This window comes from Marmota flaviventris, chromosome 13, assembly GCF_047511675.1.
Source record: "Marmota flaviventris isolate mMarFla1 chromosome 13, mMarFla1.hap1, whole genome shotgun sequence".
NCBI classification, from domain to species: Eukaryota; Metazoa; Chordata; class Mammalia; order Rodentia; family Sciuridae; genus Marmota; species Marmota flaviventris.
Window position 1 is genome coordinate 43,870,894 of NC_092510.1, and position 24,271 is coordinate 43,895,164.

Consider the following 24,271-nt stretch of genomic DNA (forward strand, 5'->3'; position numbering starts at 1 on the left):
CTAAAGATTGTGTATGCCTATTCTTTTAGTATGAACCAATAAATGCTTTTATTTTCCTGGAGTCAGACTTTCTGTCACAAACTTAAAAGTGCTATCTTCATGGATTCCCTATTTTCCTTGACATCAGTTGAGTATAACTTTGTTACTGCGTTATTTTCTCTCACTAGACAGTAATTTCTATGTAAACAATAGCAATGTTGTATTTGTTCAGAGCTACTTGCCCAATACCTAGAGCAGTTCTGATCTATTTTCGGTGTTCGATAATACTGAATGAGTTAATAATCCATGTTCACGAAGATTTTTTAAAAAGTAACTCCATGGATCTATTTTTATGTGCACGAGAGCCATATACCATTTCAAGATAATCATGCTCACATATATTGTAATGCACTTTATATCGTAGTCATCTTCCACAGTGTCAAACATTGTCTATGATCTCTTTCTTTGCTGTGTGAACTTGGGCAAATTCTGAGCCTGTTGATTTATCAATGGAAAGTGCTCATGTCAAGGTAGGCACTTGTAAATAGTAGGCTCTTGGTAAACAGAGGAGCTCACTAGATGACCAGAAGAGGGAACACATAGTCAATTCACAACCAATGCACTTGAGTGGACAAAAGCAAAGGCCGGGGCTGCATAACACTGACATTTTTATTAGAATTCATTTGTAACAAATGGAACTTGTGTCAGCAAAGAACTGATTTCATACAGACTTCTTTCGCCACCAATGTAACGAAGTAAGAAAATAAAAAGCACGCCTTTCATTCTGTAAAACATTTACGCGTACTACTAATTAGAGGTAATTGTATTTTTTTAACAAGCCATTTTACAAGTTATTTTTTAAGTTCTCAGTCTATGCATCCAAAACGAGAGCAAAGAACACAACTGTTATTATCTTTGTAAAGACACTCCAAGCTTGGATGGCAAAGCCACGTAACGGATGGATAGGATGGATCTGTAGCCTTCTGATCTCTGCTGGAGTATCAGGGCACCCATAAACCCAAAGGAAAATCAAAACCCAAAAAAGGAAAATGAAAAGGGAATTAAAAAGAAAAGAAGGGGCTAAAACAAAGCAAAACCAAACATAAACAAGAAAGAAAAAAATCTGTTTATTGCAGATTTTTTCTTTCCCTTTTCATGTTGTGTTATTTACATACACATAAATGAATTTTTGAAGCAGTTTCTTACAGATGGGTTCAAGTAATAACATTATTGGGTGTAGAATCAATAGGGCAGTGCATAGTACAAAGGTATAGAAAGTGCAAAGTTCCCTAGAGGCCCTTCCCTCCCCTGGCTGTCCTCGCCATTGTCTAACCATGCAAATCATTTTTAAAAAAGAGCTAAAATAAAGTTCTGTACAAATCACTTTTTATATATTTTGATTTTTTTACCATTGTAACTAATTACAAAATTATACATAACTACACGTACATAGGTAAATAATAGCACCGTACTGGTTATGATGATGAAAATAATTGAAAACTTGAAAGTTTATGGTAATGGCAGATAAAGATGTTTACCTGGGAAATTAAAACTTGAATGGTCGTACAGAAAAGTACAGAGTGGAATGCACATCAATGACAGTAAGGGAGTTAGTTCTAGGAACAGCTCCTGAACAGTAAGATTTCTGGAATAGTCTCCACCTCCTTCGTCTATGGTATGCATCCCATTCATTTTCTCCCTGTGGTTATTGTCGCTTTTCCCTTTGCCACATGGGCAGTGTTTGTTTCAAGGAGACAAACTGCTCACTGGCCAATGGTTCTGGTGTGTGATACTCCATCAGATTCTACATGTCCGACATGGCGTGTCTGGATGATGCAATGTCTGTCTGACCCCCTTTGTTTCATTAAAAGAAAATTACAGCACTGAGTAATCTGGCACTTGGATAAATCTTCAAAAGATACAAACTAAAAGAAAACAACAACAGACCCACATAGTGCACATTCTTTTCTGGTTCTGATGTAGGTTAGAGAGTCTCATTCTGAGGTAGCCTTCTAGATACTTTTTTTTTTTTTTTTTAGTATTATATATATTTTCTCTTTTTTTGTTGTTTTTTAAATTTTTTACAAAAGTGCTCAAATATGATGCTTGCAAGTGTTTGGTCTCTTGGATTTCATTCTGCTAGCAATGGGAAAAAAATGTGAAAACAAATATCCTTCCATGCAGAATATCCATGAAGTTAAAATTAAATGAAAATATTATACTGATATCAAAACTTTTAGAGTTCTTAGGATTTTTTTTTTTTGAGGGTTCTTAAAAATCATGTAAGGTGATGTGGCAAACTCTTGGCCACCATCCATGGCTTCCTATAGAAATGAAGTTGGAAGATTTGGGGGAGATATATATTAATTTCCCCTTTCAGAAAAATCCTAATGGAATATCAAATATATCCCAAAGTTGCCAATGATGTGTGTTGCTAAAATAAGTTGGGTGCAGCTACTGCATGTTCCAGAACAGATTTGGAAGGGATTATAAATAAAACAAGTAGCTTTTCCTGATGTTGACAATTACGAACGGAAGGGCCCTGATTATCCAAGTGCTTTGGGCTGGTACAATCACTAACATCCCCGACTTGGTTGAAAACTAGGAATGCATATTATTCAAAGAGTTTTTGTACATGTGGTAAACAGATAATGCTTTAATTGAAAGAGTAACAGATATGAACAACTAATGGAAATATGAACCAAAAGCTAAAAAGAAATGCTATTAAAATAGGCATCAATTATAAGGCACTCTAAATGCAAAACTAAAACCAAAACAAAACAAAGTACAGCACTTCCCAGGAATGCTGTACACCACAAAATGTTTCTGACTGAACAGAGTAACATGAGTTTGGCTTTGCCCCTGTTACATATCATAAATGCAAATTTCATAGCACATACTATAGACAATATACGATTGAATACACTTTTTTTTTAAACAACTTGATAGCTGATATATTACAACATTCTCCCCTCTAAAGGGATATGCACTGACCTTTCCCACATGCACACCTCTTAGATATTGAATAATTTTTTATTGCACTAGAGTGTTAGAAATATCGAACTTGGTTGGAAGCCTGGCTAACGAAACGGTACCTGTGAATATGATTGGGTGGGTGGGGAAAAATTAGGGGGTGAGGTTTGACAATCACTGATGTGCATTCCTCGTTTCCCTTTTAAAAAAAATTGAAGTTTTGCGATATTAAGAAACACCAATGTTGTAAAATTAGGGACAAACTGAAGAAGATGTTACGATAGCTCTACCCTTAAGAAAACTTTAAATTGCGGAAGAACTGAATGATAGCTAAATCTTTGTGTGGTCACACTGTCTATATATACATAGACACCCTTCTAAAATATGGATATATATGTATATACGTTAGCAGCAACTTTATACTTTGCGCTTCCCTGTTGATTCCAAAAACAAAACAAGATTCTCTTTGATCATTTGAAGAGAATGGGTACTTTCTTATCAATCAAAATTGAAGTGTGAAAGTAATATCTGATGAGATGGATACTGTAGATTAAGAGTATTGCACAAAAATGTGCAAATTTCCAACTTATTTGATATTTCTACAGCAAGATATCACAGATAACAGTTTGACAGCTTAAAAAAACCTACAATTTGGAAATAAAAAAATGAGGAGTTATGTAACTTTTTTAAAATTCACTTTATCGAATGATACATTTTGTTAAAAAAAAGTTTACACAGTTAGAAATGAAGCACAGGTCAGCAGTATCTTTACAATACTAAAAAACTAAATCAAGGACTTTCTTTTTAAACATCCCCACCCTCACCCCTAAGATGCTGTTACGAGTGGCATGGTGGGAAGGGGTGATGTCGAAGCAGAGTCTGTCTAAATCGTGAGAAGCCACGCCAGCAAACATCTCACGCTGAACCGTAGCACTCTGGCAATTTTGCTCTGTACCTATCAAGCAATCTGAACGAGATGGTGGTTCTTTGCTGTGATTTCTTCTTCCCTTTATTTTGAATCCTTGAGGTATCTGTAAATAAAATCCTTCAGATGCCTCATGAGTCAGGATTCTCGTTTATTATTTTTCGGGTTAGATTATTAAACTGTGAATTCTTGGTCCACCTGGAATAGTTTGTTTTTAATTTGTTTTGTGTGTAATAGTCCCACTAAGTGGTTGTTAGCTAGAAGTTAAGAAGGACTTCTCAAGTGCCCTGTATGGCTCAGAAGAGACTCCATGGATAGCGAAGGGCCTGTAGTAAAAATCCTGAAAGGGTCAGGGGTTTCTACGTTGCATAGTGATCAAAGCTGCCCAGGTACTCTAGTGCGGCTCGGTAGCAAAACTGGTACTGATCCTGCAGGAGACAGGGCATGGGGAAAGAAGAGGAAAATGAAAAGCTGTATTGGAAAACAAACTGGAAACAAAATCACTACTTTCTTTAATCAGTTCAATCCAATGACTAGTCAGTGATAGTGAGCAAAGAGTAATTAATCACATGGGGTGTTTATTAACTTTACCAATCAATTTGACTAAAAGTCTCCTAATGCCAAGTAGTGATAACTCCAGTGAATATTACCTTCCAGACAAGTATGAACCATTTTCCAAGTATTAACAACTACCATCAGCCGAACCCACAAGTCCTACACACCACAGTCATCTTTTACAATGATCCCTGATTTGTGGTAACGAATTCTCAGTTTATCAGATGAGAGAGGCTGATAGAAATACAAATGGCCTTTAAGGAAATGTGGATTTATAGTTCCTACTGCCAACTGAGTTTAAACTCTGATTGGACACTAGACCCTGCACAATCAGAGTCACTCACCATCACTTCTGACATTCATGTGTGACAGAGGCAGCTAGATGGAATACCAGGCTCACAAGTCACTTACATAGGGCACTGGACTTCCAAGCTTTTCACCCCTGAAAATGGTATTACAAGACTGGCTGCCCACAACAAAAACTACATGGGCAGTTTGGCCTAATTCTGTGTGATTGCAAGTTCTGTGCGAGAGAGGCCCACATGAAACATGCCCTTTTAGAGACAAGGCAGAATGCTGTCATACAGGAATAAATTGGAGGATTGTTGGAGAGATGGAAAAATTACAATTTATAGATGACTATAGGGATGAGAGAAAGTAGGATTTTCTTCCCTATAAAAGAAACTTATTTTCGGTAGCCAATGGGGCTGAAAGGAGATAGTTTCTATTTTGCTTAAATGTGCATTTTTCTACAATAAAAATGGTAATGCAAAATAAATGGAGTTTGCTTTCCTATCTTGTCACAGTAAGTTGTTTGGCTAAGTGTTAAGGCTCTTTAAATGTCCAATTTCCCTCTGTCACCCCCAACACCCATTAAGTTTATCAGGCCAACATAATGTTTTGAGTACTGCAAACCAAATGCTTGCACTATTTTGAAATCAAAGTCTGGAAGATATTGTGAATGATGAATTTAAGAACACATAAGTAAATTTGCATAATTTCATGGCCCCTTGAGGAATATACACTTTCATTCATGTAATCCTTAGAAATAAATGGTCATTCGGCCAATTGGCTTAATCATGATCTCTCATTTTTCTGAGAAATTTCCATATCAATTATTGGAAATAGGGGTCTAATTTCTCTCAGTGTATCAGGATTCCAATATTTAAGAAATACAGAGCAGCTGAAGTAAAATAGGCTGAGAGGGCATATTATGTACCATACATTATATTTATATAATAAATAGGTAAGTATTAGTCATTAATATTGTATATAATAAATTGCTATTTTGTGGGTGTCAAATGTTGACAATTTAAGCTAGTTTAGCTGAATGCAGACTCTCATAAATCTCTCTGACACTAAGATACGAATATTCTCACTCCATTTAAAGAGGGGCAAATGAAGTTGAACAACATTAAACATTTGATGTTTTTTCCATAATCTTTTGTGTCTGGACTCTGGGAGATCCTACCTAGTGAAACACAAGCTTTTGAGATGTGACAAACTCATGAAGATTTTCCTTACCTCTGTCTGTACCATAGCTGGCCGTTGTGTTCTTAACATTTTGACGGTCTGGAAGATATCTACAACGCCTTCATATCTCATTCTTTCCAAAACAATGCTCAGAGTTATGAAGACACCAGTTCTTCCAACGCCCGCGCTGCCAGAAAAACAAAAGCAACATTCCTACTTGAAATGCTCATACTCTCAGCTGCTTTTGCTTGGGGGTGGACATTCTTCTACATTTCAAGTTTCTCCACAGCTTTGTTCAGGAAAATGTGGAATTGAGTTCACTAAGGGATTGCTCTTGGGATAGTGTGTTGTGATAACACATGAGATTGTCTTTCAAATGACTTTTCAACTGGGGTTACGTGCCATTTTAGAAGGACCAGGAAAACAAACATTGCAAAATAAATGGATAAGAGAAAGGGTTTTAAAAAAAGGGGTAAAAAAAATACATTTATGGTATTCATGCAGATCCTGACACTCTAGACCTTGCTTATAAGAATATTTTCAGAGGATGAAATAATTCAGAAGATGATGAAGCAAACTGGGCACCTTCAACTTTTCTAGTGCCTCATTCACTTTGTAGTCAAAGTCTGCAAGGTGCCCTATCACCTCTTAAATTTGACATTGGCTTAGAGATTCTATAGCAGTCCCCCCCCACCCCATAGGAGAGGATTTTTCACTTAGTCTTCAGGGAGAGTTTATGAATACCCTGTATGTATGTGTTAGGGAAATGTCATTTGTTCCATGGAACTCATAATGTTCAACAGATTCTCAAAGGGGACTTTAATGTAAAACAAAGCTTTACTATTTTAAGGTGATCAGCAGCTGAAACCCCAGGGTTTTGAGTTACTCTGTTGTCTTTACTATTTCCAGATAATTCCAGAATCTTCACAGCAGCAACAATGAAAACTGAATTCATAGCTCGTGTGCACTTAAGAAGTAGAAAGGCATCTGGAGGTTTAGGTAATGAGGAAAACAGTGAATAATCTCAAAAACCCCTACATTTTTGGATCCTAATTAAATGGCACGTGTAAAGCCTGGGCAAAGGCTGGAGAAAATGGATGGATTCATTTACCAGGGGATGTAGCTGATGGGCATATATAAATAGTGTGTCCCATTATAAACTGCAGTTTCTACACGAAAATGTTAAGTGAGGCTTTAAAATCCATATGCAGTCTTTAAACAGTAACTGAGGATGTCCAGCAGCAGCCAAGGCTTCTGCTAAGACAGAGAAGATGACCTTGAAGGTCCCTTTGAACCTTGAAAGCCTTAGTCCTGAGAGACTGTGACCTATAATTTTTTTGTTGAATGGTTCAGGTACACCAGAGTCTATCTTATGTTGATTGAATTGCTCCATTGTAACAAAAATACAGTTTCTGGCTTTCTATAAAGTATTTTCGAGAAAGGCACTGACCTTATAACTTCTAAATTTATTGACTTTATCATGTTACTTTAATAGGCTATAAATTAGAGAAGTGGTATTTTCAGGCCATTCCCAGATAACAGCAGATATCAAGAAGTCTTCAAAATATATGTATTTAAGGTGTGTGAAGAGCATGCCACAGTATTTACACTAAGTGCTTAAATCCTTGTGTGATGATAAAAGCAATGAGAAGAAACAGACACATACTTATATGTACCTGTGAGAATGTCCACAGCTAAAATGTGTATTAAGTTAAACATTCTTTTCCTCATAGATCATATTGAAAAAGTTTGAATTTGCATTTGGGCAAATTATGTGCAAAATTTCTAGTGTCAAGTATTTCAAGTCAGGTATACAACATCCACTTTGAATATTTGAGTCTATCTGTCACATTCTACATGCTCTTTGCTTTGTAGAGAGCAAAGGGCTTTTGATAACTCAGCATAAAGAAAATGCATAAAAGTAAGATCTCTTTCTCCTAGAATAGACCTGAGAAGACAGGGGTGCTAGAAAGGCTTTTAGAGGTCATCTGAGACATTTAAAGTCACAGAGCTACATAAGAGTAGAATTAGGATGAGAACACATATCTTGAGAACCCAGACTAATATTTGTGCTCTTTTGAGATTCTGCCTCCAATGTCACCAAGAACTAGATTTTTTTTTTCTTCTTTCAAATACCGAAGCAAAACAAACCTGATAATCTCAGTGGCTTGGGAGGCTGAAGTAGGAGACTCACAAGTTCAAAGCGAGCTTCAGGAACTTGGCAAGAACTTGTTTCAAAAAAATAAAAATAAAAATAAAATAAAAACAGGCTGGGAATGTGGCTGAGTGGTTAAGTACCCCTGGGTTCAACTCCTGGTACCAAAAATAAATAAACCTGATAAAATCCTCCAGGACCATAAAAAAGATTAGATACTAAGACTTCAAGTTGCCAGCATCCTAAAATATAGTAGTTTAAGTAAAATTAGATAAATTCTGTTTACCACAGGTTTTTTTGCATAGCACCTTCCAAAAGCACTAAATTTATGGTGAATGTCTAAATCGTTTACTTGGTATTTCTATTAACTTCAATGACTTAAATTATAAAATGCTCTAGAAACTGTTGAAAATAATTAAGTTGAAGGTGCTTCATTTTCTTATGTAGCAACAATTTTCAAGCAAATTGCATTTTTAAGTGAGGTACCATTCGAATCACTTATCAACTGGCAAGAATTAGTATTGTCATTAAGGCTTGATAGCTATTTATGATTTTCGAAGACAAACACAGGAGAAAGATAGTTATCAGTGCAATGCTATGAAAGTAAAGCAAATAAGAATGGATTGACACAATAAATTACGATTAGGGAAAATACTAACATTTCCTAGCAAGGAAAACCACAGTTTGCTTTTTTCCCTATAAAAGGTAAATTTGAGAGATAAAAATTTTCCTCTGATTTTCACAATGTGTTTCTGAGAATAAATTTTCAACTATGCAGATTCATGGCAATAACACTTATTTTCAATGTTGTTATGCACTAACCACAAACAGAAAGTTAGCATTCATGATTCTCAACTCACCTGCAATGGACTGAAATGGGTCCATCTTGGCCAAACTGTTCTTTTGTTTTATGGACTTGGCCAATGAAGTCAATAAATCCTTCTCCAGACTTTGGCACTCCTTGCTCTGGCCAGTCAGTGAACTGGAACTGCCTCACTGTTCGGGACTGGCCATCCTTTACAGGGAAAACCACACACCAGGCCACAGAGGAGGGGGCAGCAAGCGCATAGACCACAAGAGCAATCATATTTTTTCCCAAAATGAAAAGGGCAGAAAAAGTTACTAACACATTTAACTGGAAACTTAAGTGTGTATGTATCTTAGCTGCTATTATATTTAAATCAAATTTACTCACAATGCCTTCTTTTAAAAACCTAGCTTCTCTGATAGTAGCCAAATAGTTCTATTCATAAATGTTTCTGAGACCCAAAGTTTGGTTTCAGAATTATTCATGCAGTCCACATTCTTTCTAAAATGGAACAAATATACTCTTTCAGAAATTTCAGAATTTTCTAACTTCTGAATATGAAAAGAAATATCCAGAGCAGAGAGGTTTTGGTGTTGTCATAATTTCACATCTACTGTGCTTGCTTATTGCTTGCATTGTCAAGTCCCGACTGGTGACATTTAAAGGATCTGACAATGACCAGGTAGATACTATTAACCTGGATGCCCAACCTGTCTCAGAGACATAGTTTCTAACCATGGCAAGTGACATAGCAGGTACCTATGTTGTTGAGCTGGAAGTGAAATATTCCTTAAGGAGACCAAAGTGATTTTTTTTCCCAAATAAATGCCCTTTTCTTTAAAGAACTCTTCCTGGCTGATGACAGGAATTAAGAAGGCTTTGGGATACTTTTACAGATATAACCCAAAAGGCAGAAAGAAAACAATCCAGATGTTTCTTCACTGAAGTGACTAGGTGAAATTGCTCTGACTGGTGAAGTATGATGGTTTGAAGAAAAGATATTAAAACACTTCTGATTCTTCTGGGAATTTTTTTTTTTTTTTTGGAAGCACTGGAGCAGAAAGGACCCTCAGCTCACAGAAGCAGGAATACTAATCATGCCTATCAAATTTCTCCTTTGACTTATCAGGAGAGACAGAATCCAAGCTTCCAACCTAGGAAAACTGATCCCATTGGAAGAGGCTTCTTCCTTTCTATACACTTTTTTTCTGACATAGGCAGCTGTGTTCCCAACATTCTGTGTAAGTGACAGAGGCTCAATTGTTCTCCTTCAGTCATACTGAGAAGAGGGTGACTCAACTAGTTTGGTGGTTCCTATAGGCACAGGTTAGAATCCATCTGGGGATGGAGGTAGAAGAGGAAGAACACAGTGACTTTGTGATAACACACAGGAATACAGAAATAATTGCTTGGCTCCATAACCAACTTGTAAATGGTTACCATAGAAGCATGATTTACTTCCTCCTGTTCCTGGAAAAGGTTTGGGAAGTGAGACTAGGTAATGTAGGTTTGTTCTCCTCTGAATGTCCTGGGGATTTCATTTCTGACCACAGTTGCTTTTAACAGCACGAAGAGGTCACATGCACAAACCTTTACTATTGGAGGAGAGACCACCCAACTCCATTTAAAGGTGACCTGTTTAACAATACTGTACTCTCAAGTGCCAACTTGCTTTCTAAACTGGGAAGTTGAAATTAGAAGCACACCAGGAGCACAAACAGCAAGTGCTGTGATAGCTAAGAAAATTACACAATCACAGGGAGACTTAAAAAAGAGAACATGTGAGCAGGTTCTTACTATTTCCTTTGCTTATTGAAATCAGATTTAATTTGGAAATATGGAGAGTAGTAAAGATGTTTCTTCCACTGACAGAGCCTGCCTCTTGGTCTCCATCATCAGAAATAGTTTGTGAGTTTACTTGAAGAAGGCACTTAAGATTTTTAGTCACATACGTTGAAAGGGCATTTTTATTTACTTATTTGTTTTTGTAAAGATTAGGGTTAGTCATCCCAACTCAACATGAGACCAGAAACATTGCCGCCTTGAATATTGTCACCTTTGGGTAGTTATTACTTCAGACAGTTTGGATTAACACATCTGTTACTAGGGCCAACCCTCCTAACCGCTTTCTCTCTATTTAGGTAAATAAACCAAGCTTTAGGCATTAGTAGACAATCTCCAAATGTGAGTTTGAAGAAAGCTGATTTCTAGGAAAAAAAACAGAAAAACAAAAAAACAATGGATCTAGTAAATAGCTTTACTCTGGAGTTTTGCTCCACCAACCCATGGTGACAAAACAAAGCAGGGCTTTGAACTGACCTAGTCTCCCCTAAGAAGTATTTGAAATCATGGTTTGAAAGTGGCCAAAGACGAAGATATTAAAGTTTATGCCTAAAACATCTTACTTCAGGAATGAACCTTGGACCCAGCAATCTTGATAAAAAATGCAGAATGAAAATTAGCCAACAAGGGTCATGGGTGCACAGCTCTCATAGACAGACATATTAGCACACCGAGGAATAAACCATGCCAGGAATCAAATTAGAATGTGCAAAGCTTGTCAGATTCTTCTAAAGAATGCCATTTGCTCTGCAGTTTTAAAATCATACCAAATTAACCTCCAAGCCCACATGACCTAAAGGGCTTTGCAAAACAACAACATATTTACAGCCTCAAGTAATGAAGAAATCAAAAAAACCTCCAAAGAGAATGAGCTGAGAAGGTGAATGTAAGCACAGCCAACCAATCAGTAAATGTTTCCCAACACACTCACTCACCCAGTGCATCCCCAAAGTTGGGCTGCCAGATGTTTCATTTGAATAGAAGCCAAATCTGGGTTTGTGAGAATGCTTGCCAGACAGAGGAAAAGTTATTCTTACATATTTAAAAAAAAAAAAAAAGTCATCCAGAATGGGTGATTTCTTCTCTCTTTGGGAGTATGACTACTTGGCAAATGTTTTTCCCAGAAAAAGTGTATTTTGGATGAATTTTCAGCTAATGGTTAAGACTGTCAACTTACCCTGGCATCCGTGACCTTGAATTCTCTTAGGATATACTGTGGCATGTTGTACTCAGCCATGGGATCTACAACAAAATACTGGTATCTTGCAGATCGTTCTGCTGGCCAGTATTGGTGGCATTTCTCCTGAAAGGAGAGATCTATGTTAAACTACATGAAGTGAAAATAAAATTTTGCATGTCAATATATCATCTCTTTCACTAATAAAATTTTGAAAATCAAGGCCATTTCAAGTGTATCTAACTCATTTTCTGTTTAAAAACCCAAAGCTCCCTGAGGATAGGGAAACCATCTGTTTTGAAATTTGCCCATGATATCCAGCATGGGACCTGGCATATAGTAACTGCGTAATACACATCTGTTGAACACTTCAACAGGGTGGGTATCTTTCTATCTACAAGTTATCCAATTGGCATCACACCACCATAGCTGACTTGCACCACTGTGGTTTGGAATGAAGGAAATCATCCATGTGAACACAGCAAGAAACCTCTGAACTGATCTAGTCCAACACCACTAAGGAACCCAGGGCCCAGGCAGTTTTAATGACCTGAATAAGCCCTGTGGAGAATCATATGCAAAATTAGAATAAGTCAGTTACTTTTCTAGACTGATAGTATTTTTTGTTTCTCTATGGGCTTTAAAAATTGGGTTTCAGATGTATATCTACCATTTTAATGTATATAAAGAAAAGAGAAAAAATAGCTTTAGCAAGCATGTTAAAATGCTTTTGTGTTCTGAATCTAAGTGGTAGGTCCTTAGGTATCTCTAATATTACTTTATGATTATTTTAGAGTCATCATTTAAATACAACTGGGATTACATCCTTGGAGACACTATGTAACTTTCCAACACATTATTCAGTGGTCATTCAAGGTAGGAAAGTAAGAATTAGTCTCAGGAATGTTAAAAAGTCAAGTTCCCTCATACAGAGATGATAGCACATTTACTTATTAAACTCCAGCCTGTCCAGAGCAAAAGGAAGTAAGAATATGTTGAGTTACATGTAAATCTAATAGGAGCACCTGCTGACTCATTTGTCCCTATGATTGTGCTTCATTGGAAACAAATCACTAGATCTTTCCTCAAAACACACAAACAGCTCCATGTGGTTTTGCAAATTAGAAACCAACAAGGAGTAATGAATGGTCCATATTGTGTCTGTTTTTCAAAGAAATGAGGTCGGTACTTTGGTAAAATGAAATCCCCTCTTCTCTAGAGAGTGAATCTCTTAGGTGGTGATACACTTACCCTGCCCATTTCACGCAACTTGGTGAGCATCACAACAATGGTGGAATTGTGTTCCCACAGCATCCGCCAGAAGTCTTCAGTGGTCTCTGCCAAGGGTCCCTGGGTAGCAATGTAAGCTTTCTGTTGTCTGAATTATAGAGGATGAAAAGAGCCTGTTAAAGTATTTCGAGAACATACAAAAGCTCACACCTGATTTGTAAACATCAAACCTGGTAATAGAAAATGAATACATTATTAATGCAATTGCTGTAAATTCCCTTTCAGATTACATAATCAAACAAGAGCATTTAATACATTTTGCAAAATAAATTGCTTTGTTAATATTATGATGTACGACTTTATCATTACTATTTAAATTTTAGTGTAATGCTAATAGCTCAATTTCATGTGTCATACAAATCACTTAAATAGTTATGCAGCTTCATTTTGTAGAAATGACTCTCACGCAATCTATTAAATTTATGAAATATGGTGCAAAATAGCTTCTTTATTAACACCTTTCAAATCCAAATGTATTCTCAAAGAAGAGTGCAAAAGGTCAGATTAAAAACCACCATAACTGCTGCTTCTTACTCCTATCCAATATAATAAAAAACAAATACCAAGGGACTGAGTGCTGACCTATGCAGAAAGAAAATGGCTTTGAATTGAGATGAAATTCTTTCTGGTTATGAAACTAGGGCACATGTAAATATCAAGGCTTTGGGTTGTCAGGAGTGCAAGAGTATATACCTGTATCCATCAATAAAACTGGCATTGATGTAATCAGATCCTTCTACTCCTCGGATAGGCTGCAGACATACCCTTGTGGATTCATATGGCATAATATTAACAAGGCGATTTTTGAATTTATTACATGGAAGATTGGCACTGATGAATCTTGAGGTGTGAGCTTTTGAGCTGGCTAGACGCTGTTGAATGGAAAAAAAAAAGAAAAAAAATTACAAAGATAATTTTGGCCAGGGGCTTGAATGGAAGGTAGCCAAGATGTTGTTTTTAGATATAAATCTTGTTTGCTTTAAAATAAATGACTATTCGTACTGCTGTGCATTTTACATCTACCTGATTATTTCAACTTGCTTATCAAAGTTTTAAAATGTTATGTTCTGAGAGTCTGAGCTCTCAAATTAAGACACAAAAGGGCTCAAGGTATTGTTACGAAGCAAAGAATAGAAAGGAAAATGAGGAAGAAATTGTTTTATAATCAGATACCTGAGGATCCTAAAGGTCAAATGAATCTTGTACTTCAAAATTTGAAAGGTTAAGGAAGTAAGGCTACTTCTCAAAGACAATCCCAGAATTGACCTGCTCCTAATAACCACATCACGTCTGATGCCATACCTTGAACTCGAGTTCCATGCCTGTGACATTCTCGCCTGTTTCTATTTGTGTCAGCTTCTGGATGTAGGCATACAAGTTTCTGGCTGGCACTTCGGTATTTCCACAAGTCACTGCTTCCAACAGTGCATCGTGGATAAAGATGTACTGGTCCTCTGTTTGAACCATGTAATTCCTCTGGGCTCTCATTAAAGTTACATGGCCATAAATATCTACAGTTTTTTCATGCTTTATTCTTTCTAACATGGCATCTATTACGATGAAACAACCAGTCCGGCCAACTCCCGCACTGCAAGGCAAACAGAGAAAAGCCAAAATTATCAGGGAACCAACACATAATAAAAGTAATTTTATTATTCTTATTAACTATGTTTTAAAATCAGGAATTCTACTGGAGTTATTGTGATGATTTTCTATCCCTCTAAAGTCAAAAGTATTATTAAGCACCATTACTGGAATGCAGGGAACCAAATACTGAGCCAAATTAGTTTAATTTCATCAGGTAGAAACATTAAATCCACAATTACCATGCACCTTGATCACAACAATGCAACATGTATATTTTTTAAAACATTACATAAAAATACAAATATTTAGGGTATTTACATTTTAGAAGCTATTTTTAAATGTTGGTCAAGATCTAAGAAGGCTTTCTTCCCCAAACACTCTCAATACTGTGGTTCAATATACAAAATAAATAAATAAATAAATAAAACAAAGCATTAAGTAAATCACTCAACTTAAAACATCTCATATTCTGAAACTCAATAAGGAAGTCCTAAGACTAATTTAGTGAGACGTATATAATTAATATATTAAAATGCTGCACACAAAATAGCATAGAGTATTCTGGAAAGAGATTTTTAACGACAAGCCATTGGTGGAGAGTATATGTTCCTTGTTTTCTTCCATTTTTCTTCCAAGTTGAATGTATCTTGAAATTCCAGGTGAAATCCAAGTGTTCTGTGTGTGAAAATAAAGACCTCAATTTTTGCTACTGGAAGAGCTCTAAGGCGTTTTTAAAACTCCATTACTTTTGGACTCATGGGTCATTTTCCAGTTGGTAGAAAAAGATTCAAGAAGAGGCCATGAGAAAGTCAACAATGCACAATGGCTAGACAAGACCTGTCATTGCAAGGAGAATCTAATTTTCTGAACTGGATTAAAGAGTCAGGTGCCTGAAACATTGAAATATCCTATAGTTGAAAAGAATACTAGGAAGATAATACATCTGTGTTTTTACAACTTCAACATATACCTTGTGTGCTTACTATTTATCAAATCTTTCAGGCTGAGTAGTACATTATGTGTCAAAAATGGTTCAGTCCAAAATATTTTCTTTTTCTTTTCATCAGACATGTTTACCTGACTGGTCAACACACAGTCAACATGAATAGGTATGGATCAACTTCTTAGACATCAAGTAAGAGGTAGCTTCCTTCATTTGCTATAGGCCACCTGCTGTCATCAGTGTGTCTAAGAGTCCATTTAATTGCCTGTTCAACCAGACTGTCCATCTTTTCAAAGAACTATGAAGTACTTCGCTAAGTGAAATGGGATGCAATAATGATGATGACTTGGATTTTAATTCTATCTCAGAATCTATCAAAGAATATACTAGTTTATAAAACTGTCATACAAGAGGAGAAAAATAATGTTGACTTTGTGGACAATGTGGCATTTGAAATGGGACCTGAAAGACAGGAGTGATGGGGAATTGAGAGTGCTGAAACAGCAAAGGAGAAGAAATGACTTATAAAATCATACTGTTGGCTCTGGGAGCAATGTGTGAAAATTTTCATATGTCTGGCAAGGTCCCTGTGCAAGGAATAGACCAGAACTCCAAAATAAATGACTTTAGTGAGCACTAGGGTGCTTGTCTCAACTAAAATGGCAAATTTTCTCTGGTGCTCTGTGGCTATAAGATGGTAAGAGAACATATGTTTTAACAAAATAATACTTTAATTACTGAACAATGTAGATCAAATCCAGTTTCCACATAGATACCTGTGGTTGTAGACCAGGCTAAGTGAGAAAATTTGATATAAACATTATTTTAAAATTACCTACTGCTTTATGTCTTATGCCAGAGAATCCCTGAATGCTGATAATAAAACCCCATTCACGTTTTAAACCCACAAATTGACATGACATTGAGATATCATGCAAAAGTCTTCTTGGTACAGAGAGTCTTAGAAATCATTAGCACCAAACCAATTAGAAACCAGATATAAACATGAACATGGAGCTCTGTTAGCATGGCAGCTCCAATGCAGTGAGATTCATGAAGTCCCGTTTCATTCACTTTATTTACTAAATAAACTTGGTAGGTGGCAAGCTTTCCCTGTCATTGTCTATCCCCACTTCCCTACTTAGTATGAACCATCCTCTTCTCTAGATCCCCTAGTACCTTAAATACCCCTCCACTATGGTCTCAGTTAAACTGTATAATTAGTTAATCTGAAAGGGTAGACATTCATAAACAACAGTGCACATCTTGAGAACAGCAACTGCATTGTATGTGCCCTGCACCAAGAGTACACACTAAACATTCAGTAACGTTTGTGAAATAAGTAAATGAAATTGTGATTGGCATAGAGGCCTTATGTAAGGAGCAGCCAGCCCATTCAAGCAAGGAAAACCTACTTAGGAAGCAGGGTTCTTTCAGTCTCTGAATGCAATTCTGTGTCAGCTGAAGTTTCGGAATTATGTGAAGAATATCTAAGATCACTCTGCATAGTGCTTGGTATGGAATGAGAAGGTTGGAAACATTAAGTGGTTTCTCCATCTTGGTCTGTTGGTATACAACTGAACTGCAGTTAGAAGGACCTGTGTCAGATTTAAAATGCAAAGGTTCATCTTTCTGACTTTCTTTCAAACCCTACGTTTGTCAGTTTCTAAAAGTACGAGTATCATCTTTTACTTTTTTCTGTGTTGTCTTTCTAAATTGTCTTCATTTTAATTGGGCATTGCTTCTAAATGAATACAACTTCACGTTGTAGTTCTTTCTAGTGGAATCCACACTGTAAGTCTTAATACTGAGCCTTGTATATCAAGTCAATTCTAGATAACTGGCAGGAGTATTTTCTTAAAATATGCATCAGGGACCATTTAAATGTCTGGATGATGCATGGTTCTAGTGTCTGGCAGAAAGATACTACAGAATCTTGCGAAACTGGTTGGAATAACTCCAACTCTAAAAGGCATTATGTTTTCTTGATTATATTCTTTCAAAAAAAAAAAACAAAAACAAAACAGAGAAATAGAATTAAATATGTGCCTGAGTCTAAATCCTAAAGTATGGGAAAAGGAACAAAAGAGAAGCTATGATGAATAGTTTTTCTTCCCACAAAACACAAAATATTGTTCACTATCCATTTTTGCTGACTTGGAATTTATGTTATCTCTTCTTGAGAGAGAAAAGTTCTTGAAGGGTTTAATATTATTATTAAATATTAGATATGTGTTTAGCTTGATGCAAGATTGCAAGACAGTGAAGTTCAAAGTACTTTTTTCAGGCTGTGTGACACTAGGGAAAAAAATCACAAAATTATTTAGTTTATTTACTAAATAAACTTGTGAGATGGCAGGGTTTCCCTGTCATTTTCTCTTTCCTTAAATCTGATAGTGATAATTAACATTAGTTAATGAGTAAGTATTATCATCCATTAAGTCTTAAGGCTGACTTAAACATATCAAGTGTTCTGGAAACACAGAGAAAGAAGAAGTTACAAAGTGCATTCTGAAATTCTACCTCACAAGTTGACAGCAAGGAACACACAATGTGATGTTAGCAAAATTATGCTAGCGTCGCTCCAGCTCCAGGATCATTGGAGATTTGGCTATTAAAATCTTGCTATCATCTACCGCTTCAAGCTGGTCTCCCTTTTGTCTGCCTATTTCCAATAACCACCATCTCATATTCAAGGAACTTCCTGCTTTCACATGCGTTGTCATGGCAAATGAGATAGCAATCAAGAGCCTTCCCACCACAGTGCCTAGTGCCTGCGTGGCATTCAGTAAATGCTGGTTTCCTTTTCCCTTTCCTGATTCATAGCATTTGGGTACTGCTCTGAGTCATACAGCTCATGGCAGGTGGCAGAACAGAGACTCAAATGCAGGTTTGAGATGCTAAAATTTAGCAGCATGTTTCACAGCACCCCGTTACTTCATCCTGCTTTCTGCCATTTGGGTCAGCAGCAATTGCCAAGCATGGTGGCTTTGTCGGAGCCTGCTCCTCCAGAACCTCCCTTTAGCTGCTTGACTACCCCTAATGTGGTTTCCTTGAAAAGCCCCTCTTCCCTGGTTTCCATGACACTGGCTGAGGGAATATGGGAAACATCAGATGTCCTCTTCAGGTTGACAGTAGGAAAGGAGGAGATTTGGTAATTATCCCAAGATATTACAGAATAAGCTGAAACATGTGGTAGATGAAATTCATTAGAAAGAACTGTGTTGTGGTCTTGGGTCATGGTTCCACTGATTCTGAGAGGGAGGAATTCCTACTAAGTTGGAAAAAAAAAACCAAAGATGAACTCTAAATGTCATCTTCAGAAAGTGAAGGGTGCCCCTTCAGACTGTATCTCAGTATGTAATTTTTGTTAGGTTGTTTGATCCACTTGCCTCTTTAGATTGTTCCATCTGCATTTCTTAAGCTAATTTATATGCCATTGCCTTTTCTTGAAAGGTAGGATAATGCTCCAAGGTTCTATCCTCCTTTATCTCATTCCCATTCATGGTTCAGTAATAGTCTCCATACAAAGGAGTCCCAAAGTGATGGCCCTTTCTTTGAGCACAAAGGAAGACCTATATTTCAAACACTCTCAAGTTTCTCAAAACTAAACAGACTGCAAGTGTAGTCAGCAATTTCTCCTCTTGAATCTACTCCTCCCACTCTCAACCTCTCTCCTTGAAAATTCCAGTATAAAATTAAAAAGTCACCTTGGCCTGTTGCCTCTTCACCTGCACAATAATAAATTATATATTTTTTATGCATTCAACCTCTACAATTTTATTCAACTATCTATCAGTGGCATGCTGGAGCTGGCAAAAGCCAATTATTAATTTTTCAGGATTTGTGCTTAAATAAACATAGACAATACTTACAATACATGCTTTTAAATTATTTTACAGCATATTACTCATATTCTTAAGGTGAAACTAATATATAATGATCTGCCACTGAACCTCTCTCTCTAGTGATCTCAGGCTTGTAGCTAGATATTAATCGTGGTGGGAATATTTATATGCACCAAGGAAATCAGCAAATTCTATACTTCCCCCCCCCCCACACTCCTAGTTGGCTGGTACACATTCAGCAGTAGCATATACTATCCTTGTTTGTACATTCCCTTCACCCAGGGACAGAGAGGACAGTGTCTATTACTTTGTTCCTCCTTCCACATTTGCTATGTACTTTTTCATAATGTCTTGTAGGTCATTATGCCATAAATATTTACCCAGTGCCTACCATGTGCCAGCCATGAGGGGGAAAAAAGCACAATACTTTCATCTTACTATTTGGTGGGGGAATTAGACATTAAGTAGTCACATGAACAAATAATTATAAATCTCAACAATTTCCGGGAGACAAACATGCAAGCTGCTGGCAGAGAGTACATTTGAGGAAATGTCATTCAAACTGATACCTGTTAAGGATGGAACTGTGCCCCGACTTTCAAAATCCACATACTGAAGTCCCAATCCCCCAGAAGGACTGTATTAGAAATAGGGCCTTCAAGGAGATACTTAAAATTATATGAGGTCAGGTGTGGACTCCAATGAGACAGCACTGGCATCCACGTAGAAGTAAGAGATGAGAGGAAAGGCCATGATCAGAGACAGTCTTCCCAGTCAGAAAGGAAAGAAATCAACCCTGATAGCATCTGGAGCTTGGACTTCCAGCTCCAGAATCCTGGAAAACAGATTTCTGTTGTGAAAGCCACTCAGTCTGTGGTGCTTTGTTAAAGCAGCCCCAGCAGGCAAATGCAATTCCTCGATGACAAACAACTGTTGGATACACCAAGAAGGGTGGAGAACAAGAATGCCCAGTAAAGGCACTAGGAGAGAATCTGGCACATTTGAGTAACCACAGCAAAAGAGCCAGTGGCTGGAAGGCAGTGGGGAAAAAGCAATCATGTTCCACATATTAATTAACCACTTTAAGTATTGTTTATGACATTTTATTAGACTTATAAATATATTAACAGCAATTATGGAATAATTCTGTTTTCCATGCTCATCTTTCTGATATGGCTCATCTATTTTCAAGTTCTTTGATAAATCTATTGGTGGGCTACAATAGGTCTTTGGATAATGTTTCATATAAAACACACATGGATATTATTTCTGATGCCTTGAATATCTGACAAATTGTTTTTGTGCTTTTGTTTTGCTTTCACATATGACCAACAACTTGGTTATATTCTGGATCAAACTTCTCAAACTAAACATACTGCTCCAGGATTTTCCTTTGTATTTTGAAGAAGTCACAAGCCCATCTGGCTTTCGGTTTCTGTAAAGTAGTTTTTGTCCCAAGTACTTGTGGGATTTTTCTTTAATGTGAAGGTGGAAAACTTTCATCTGCATTTGTCTTAGGCCCTGGCCTCCTGATTAAAATGGCACGGCTCTCAGGCAATATTTTATTACAAGATTCATGACTTCCCCTCGGCATCAATCTAATTAAACATGTTTTAAGCTTTCCTACCTCTGGGCTTTTGCCTATGCAGCTCTTTCCACCTTAACATCTTTACCTGTTGACATTTATCTGCCTTCAAGATTCACTTAAGCTTTGAGATTCTCCTCTTGTTTTATACTTCCTTGAACTCCCATGACAATTTATGTCACCTTTTCAGCAACTGTTTTTATTTTTATTTTCTGGGTAAACAAAAGGACATCAGCAAATACTATGCCCCCACACTTCCTGATATTATGCATACCCCAGGTGATGATCAGCTTGAGGGAAAGGTCACCAGTTTCTTGGCCTCTATTGTGTTTGATAATTTAATGGGGCAATTTCCATGCAGGAAAATTGAAGGTACTCAATTATAGTTGCAAAATTTTAAAAAAGTAGTACACATTTAAAAATATTAGGTCCTCATTTGGATTGAGGACACATACAGAAACGTCCACAATAGCCCCGGCATGGAAATGTTCCTTTAACGTATGTTTGCAAAGATAAAGAGAATTCTTTTCATTTGATGAGATGAAAACAATTTGTGCTTATGTTTCACTCCAGTTGCTCAGAGACAACAATCCTCAGGCGCCATTTTTCTCTTTAAGAAACAGAAGGTTGAAAATTCAAAGCTTTAAAAAGTATGCCAGCCTACTTTTGTTTGAATATCCAAGTTCCCATAGCAGCTCATATTTTATTTCCTTCACCAATTTGCTTTTTTTTTTTTTACCCATCAGTATCTGAGTGCAGTGTACCTCTCAAAATGAAGAATTGTAGTTCTGAAAGCAAATGCATTTTTCTTTGATCCTGAAAAACTCAGCTCCCCATAGCAGCGATAATGACGGAACCCTATTTAGTGCTGTTTGTTTTTCATCATTTCAACAGCCTTCAACCTGAAACATGATAAGAACAGCAAAACTGATAAACCACCCTTATTTTTTATCTGTTTTCTGTCAGAGTAGTTGCCAAGCACTGAGACAGATTTTTCTAAATATCTTTAAAAAAAGGAGTGCATAACCCTGTGCTTCAGGCTGAGGCCAGCACAATCTAGTACGTTTATTTATTATGGTACAGAAAAATCTCAGCTTTAAAAGGGAGGAAGACAGCACTTTTAAATCAAGTCTAGCATTATGTTGGTCCCTGTTATCCCCAAAGTAAAATGAACTTTCTAAGTTATCTTTCAGTGAGGACAATGGTTCCACTAATGAGAATCAGAGCACAGACTCTGTATTTGTTGTGACTTGTGCAGCAAACCAAATTATTGCTCAACTTTAGCCTTTAAACAAACAAACAACAATTTCAGTGAGTGATGGACACTGCAGTGTTTACAAGCTGAAAGACTACACGATCCATTAAACAAGTACGCCTACTAGGAAATTGTTATTACTTCAATATTATCATTCATCCAGTTACAACATTTGTTTTCAATTTCTAAAAACATGATTGAGTTAGTCCCACGAGTTGAAATATGCTTAATGTCCCATGATGCGATACAGTAGTAACGTGCAAAAAGAAAAAAAATTAAGAGGCATAAGGGGACTATTTCGTGCAAAAATCATTCTGGAGATGTGCTTAAGAGTTGGCTTTTCTGATTAATTTGGTGGAGTGTTAATGCTGACCCTTCACTGATACTTCAATGATCTGGCAAAGAAGGACAATAGAATTAGGAAATTTCACAGATCATTTAGTTGGGTGCAAAGACAGTTAAATATGAACCAAAAAAAATCACTGTAAGCATTTTGTTACATCTATCAGCTCGTAATTTGATTGGATATTATGGTTCAGCTACGAGGGTGGCATTTATGAACTACAAGTAAAGTAGTTAAGCAAAGGGCATCTTGTGAGAATGGACTGGGTTTTGTGGCTCAGGTTTACAGGACAACTCTAGTGGCCATCCTAACAAAACTGTGAAATGACTCTGATAAGGCTGCCATTTTGAAGATCTTCTGTCATTCTTGGTGTAAAACCATTTAACTTAATAGGTTACTACTCTAGGCATCCCTACATGACTTAAGGCTCTACCAGAAATTGATTCATGGATTTTTTGGGTATATTCTAGCCTCTGTTTTATTTAGATAGACCAGAAAAATTATATAGATGTTTTGACATAAATATTCACCTGTTTATATCACTTGCATATACTATGAAATATTTTGGAATTGTCATTGAAATGTAGAGTTTATGTATGCTATCGAACACAGACTATATGCTTATATAATATAGTTGTCTTTGAGGGCAATTTTGTGTTGTTGATTAAAAATTAAAATGCACTTTCACTTTGATCCACCTCTACTTCTAGAATTTGTTATGGAGGTCTGCATCAATAAATATACACAGAGAAGCTTAGAAAGAGATTTTTGCTGTAGCATTATTTGAAATAGCAGATTAACTAAGGAAATGGTTAAACTATGCTATCTCAATACCATCAGTACTGTGTAACAGTCAGAATGACATGAATTGATGTATTGGTCCTATCCCAAAAAGTTTCTAAGACAGTAAGTCCCAAATATGTTGCTCTCAGAACAACATATACATCCCCATACCACTTACATTTTTAAAAAGTCCACATAAGGAGATTATATATTTCTATATGTACACATGCTCATACATAGAACATGACCTGGAAAGATACACAAATTATACGAGAGTTACTTCTGAGAGAAAGAATTGGTGATGCTGGTGGTGTGGGTGAACTTAAGCTTTTTTTTTTTATATAAAAAGGAATCTAAAATAATAGATACAAATATTACAATAAAAATCACAACTAAAGTCAATAGAGTTGAGGATCCAGAGACAGAAGATGAAATCCTGTTCTCTGTACCTTGGGAATATTGCCTCTCCCAGAGAAGATTCTCAGGAGAAGTCTGGGTAATGCTGTCAGTTTCCTGCAGCTCAGATTTGCTCCTGCTATCCAGTGCTGGCTTTAAAGAAATTGGTTTCAGAAAGGAGGGATATCGTAGCCATCAAGGAGAGGAGAAGTTCTGGCAAAGAGTTACAACAAGCTAGAGTGAGGCTGAGATGACCCAGAACTGTGATCATTCTGATGGTTAAATTGCATAGTATGCTTTGGTGGCAGCCTTTAAGGATCACACTTCATCAACAACAGAAGCAACAGAGACTAA

At 36.7% G+C, this 24,271-nt stretch overlaps 1 protein-coding gene across 1 annotated transcript in view; it reads right to left on the bottom strand.

Moving 5' to 3' along the window:
• Positions 1-630: 630 nt before the first annotated feature.
• Ptprd (protein tyrosine phosphatase receptor type D) overlaps positions 631-24,271 on the bottom strand; it is a 380,695-nt gene continuing 357,054 nt past the window's right edge. The window contains exons 31-37 of the mRNA XM_071600638.1: positions 14,480-14,765; positions 13,871-14,049; positions 13,139-13,265; positions 11,888-12,013; positions 8,921-9,075; positions 5,957-6,092; positions 631-4,305 (exon numbers count right to left, since the gene is read on the bottom strand). Coding sequence (XP_071456739.1) covers positions 4,237-4,305; positions 5,957-6,092; positions 8,921-9,075; positions 11,888-12,013; positions 13,139-13,265; positions 13,871-14,049; positions 14,480-14,765 — 1,078 coding nt within the window. The 3' untranslated portion in view covers positions 631-4,236. The remainder of the gene's footprint in view (positions 4,306-5,956; positions 6,093-8,920; positions 9,076-11,887; positions 12,014-13,138; positions 13,266-13,870; positions 14,050-14,479; positions 14,766-24,271) is intronic.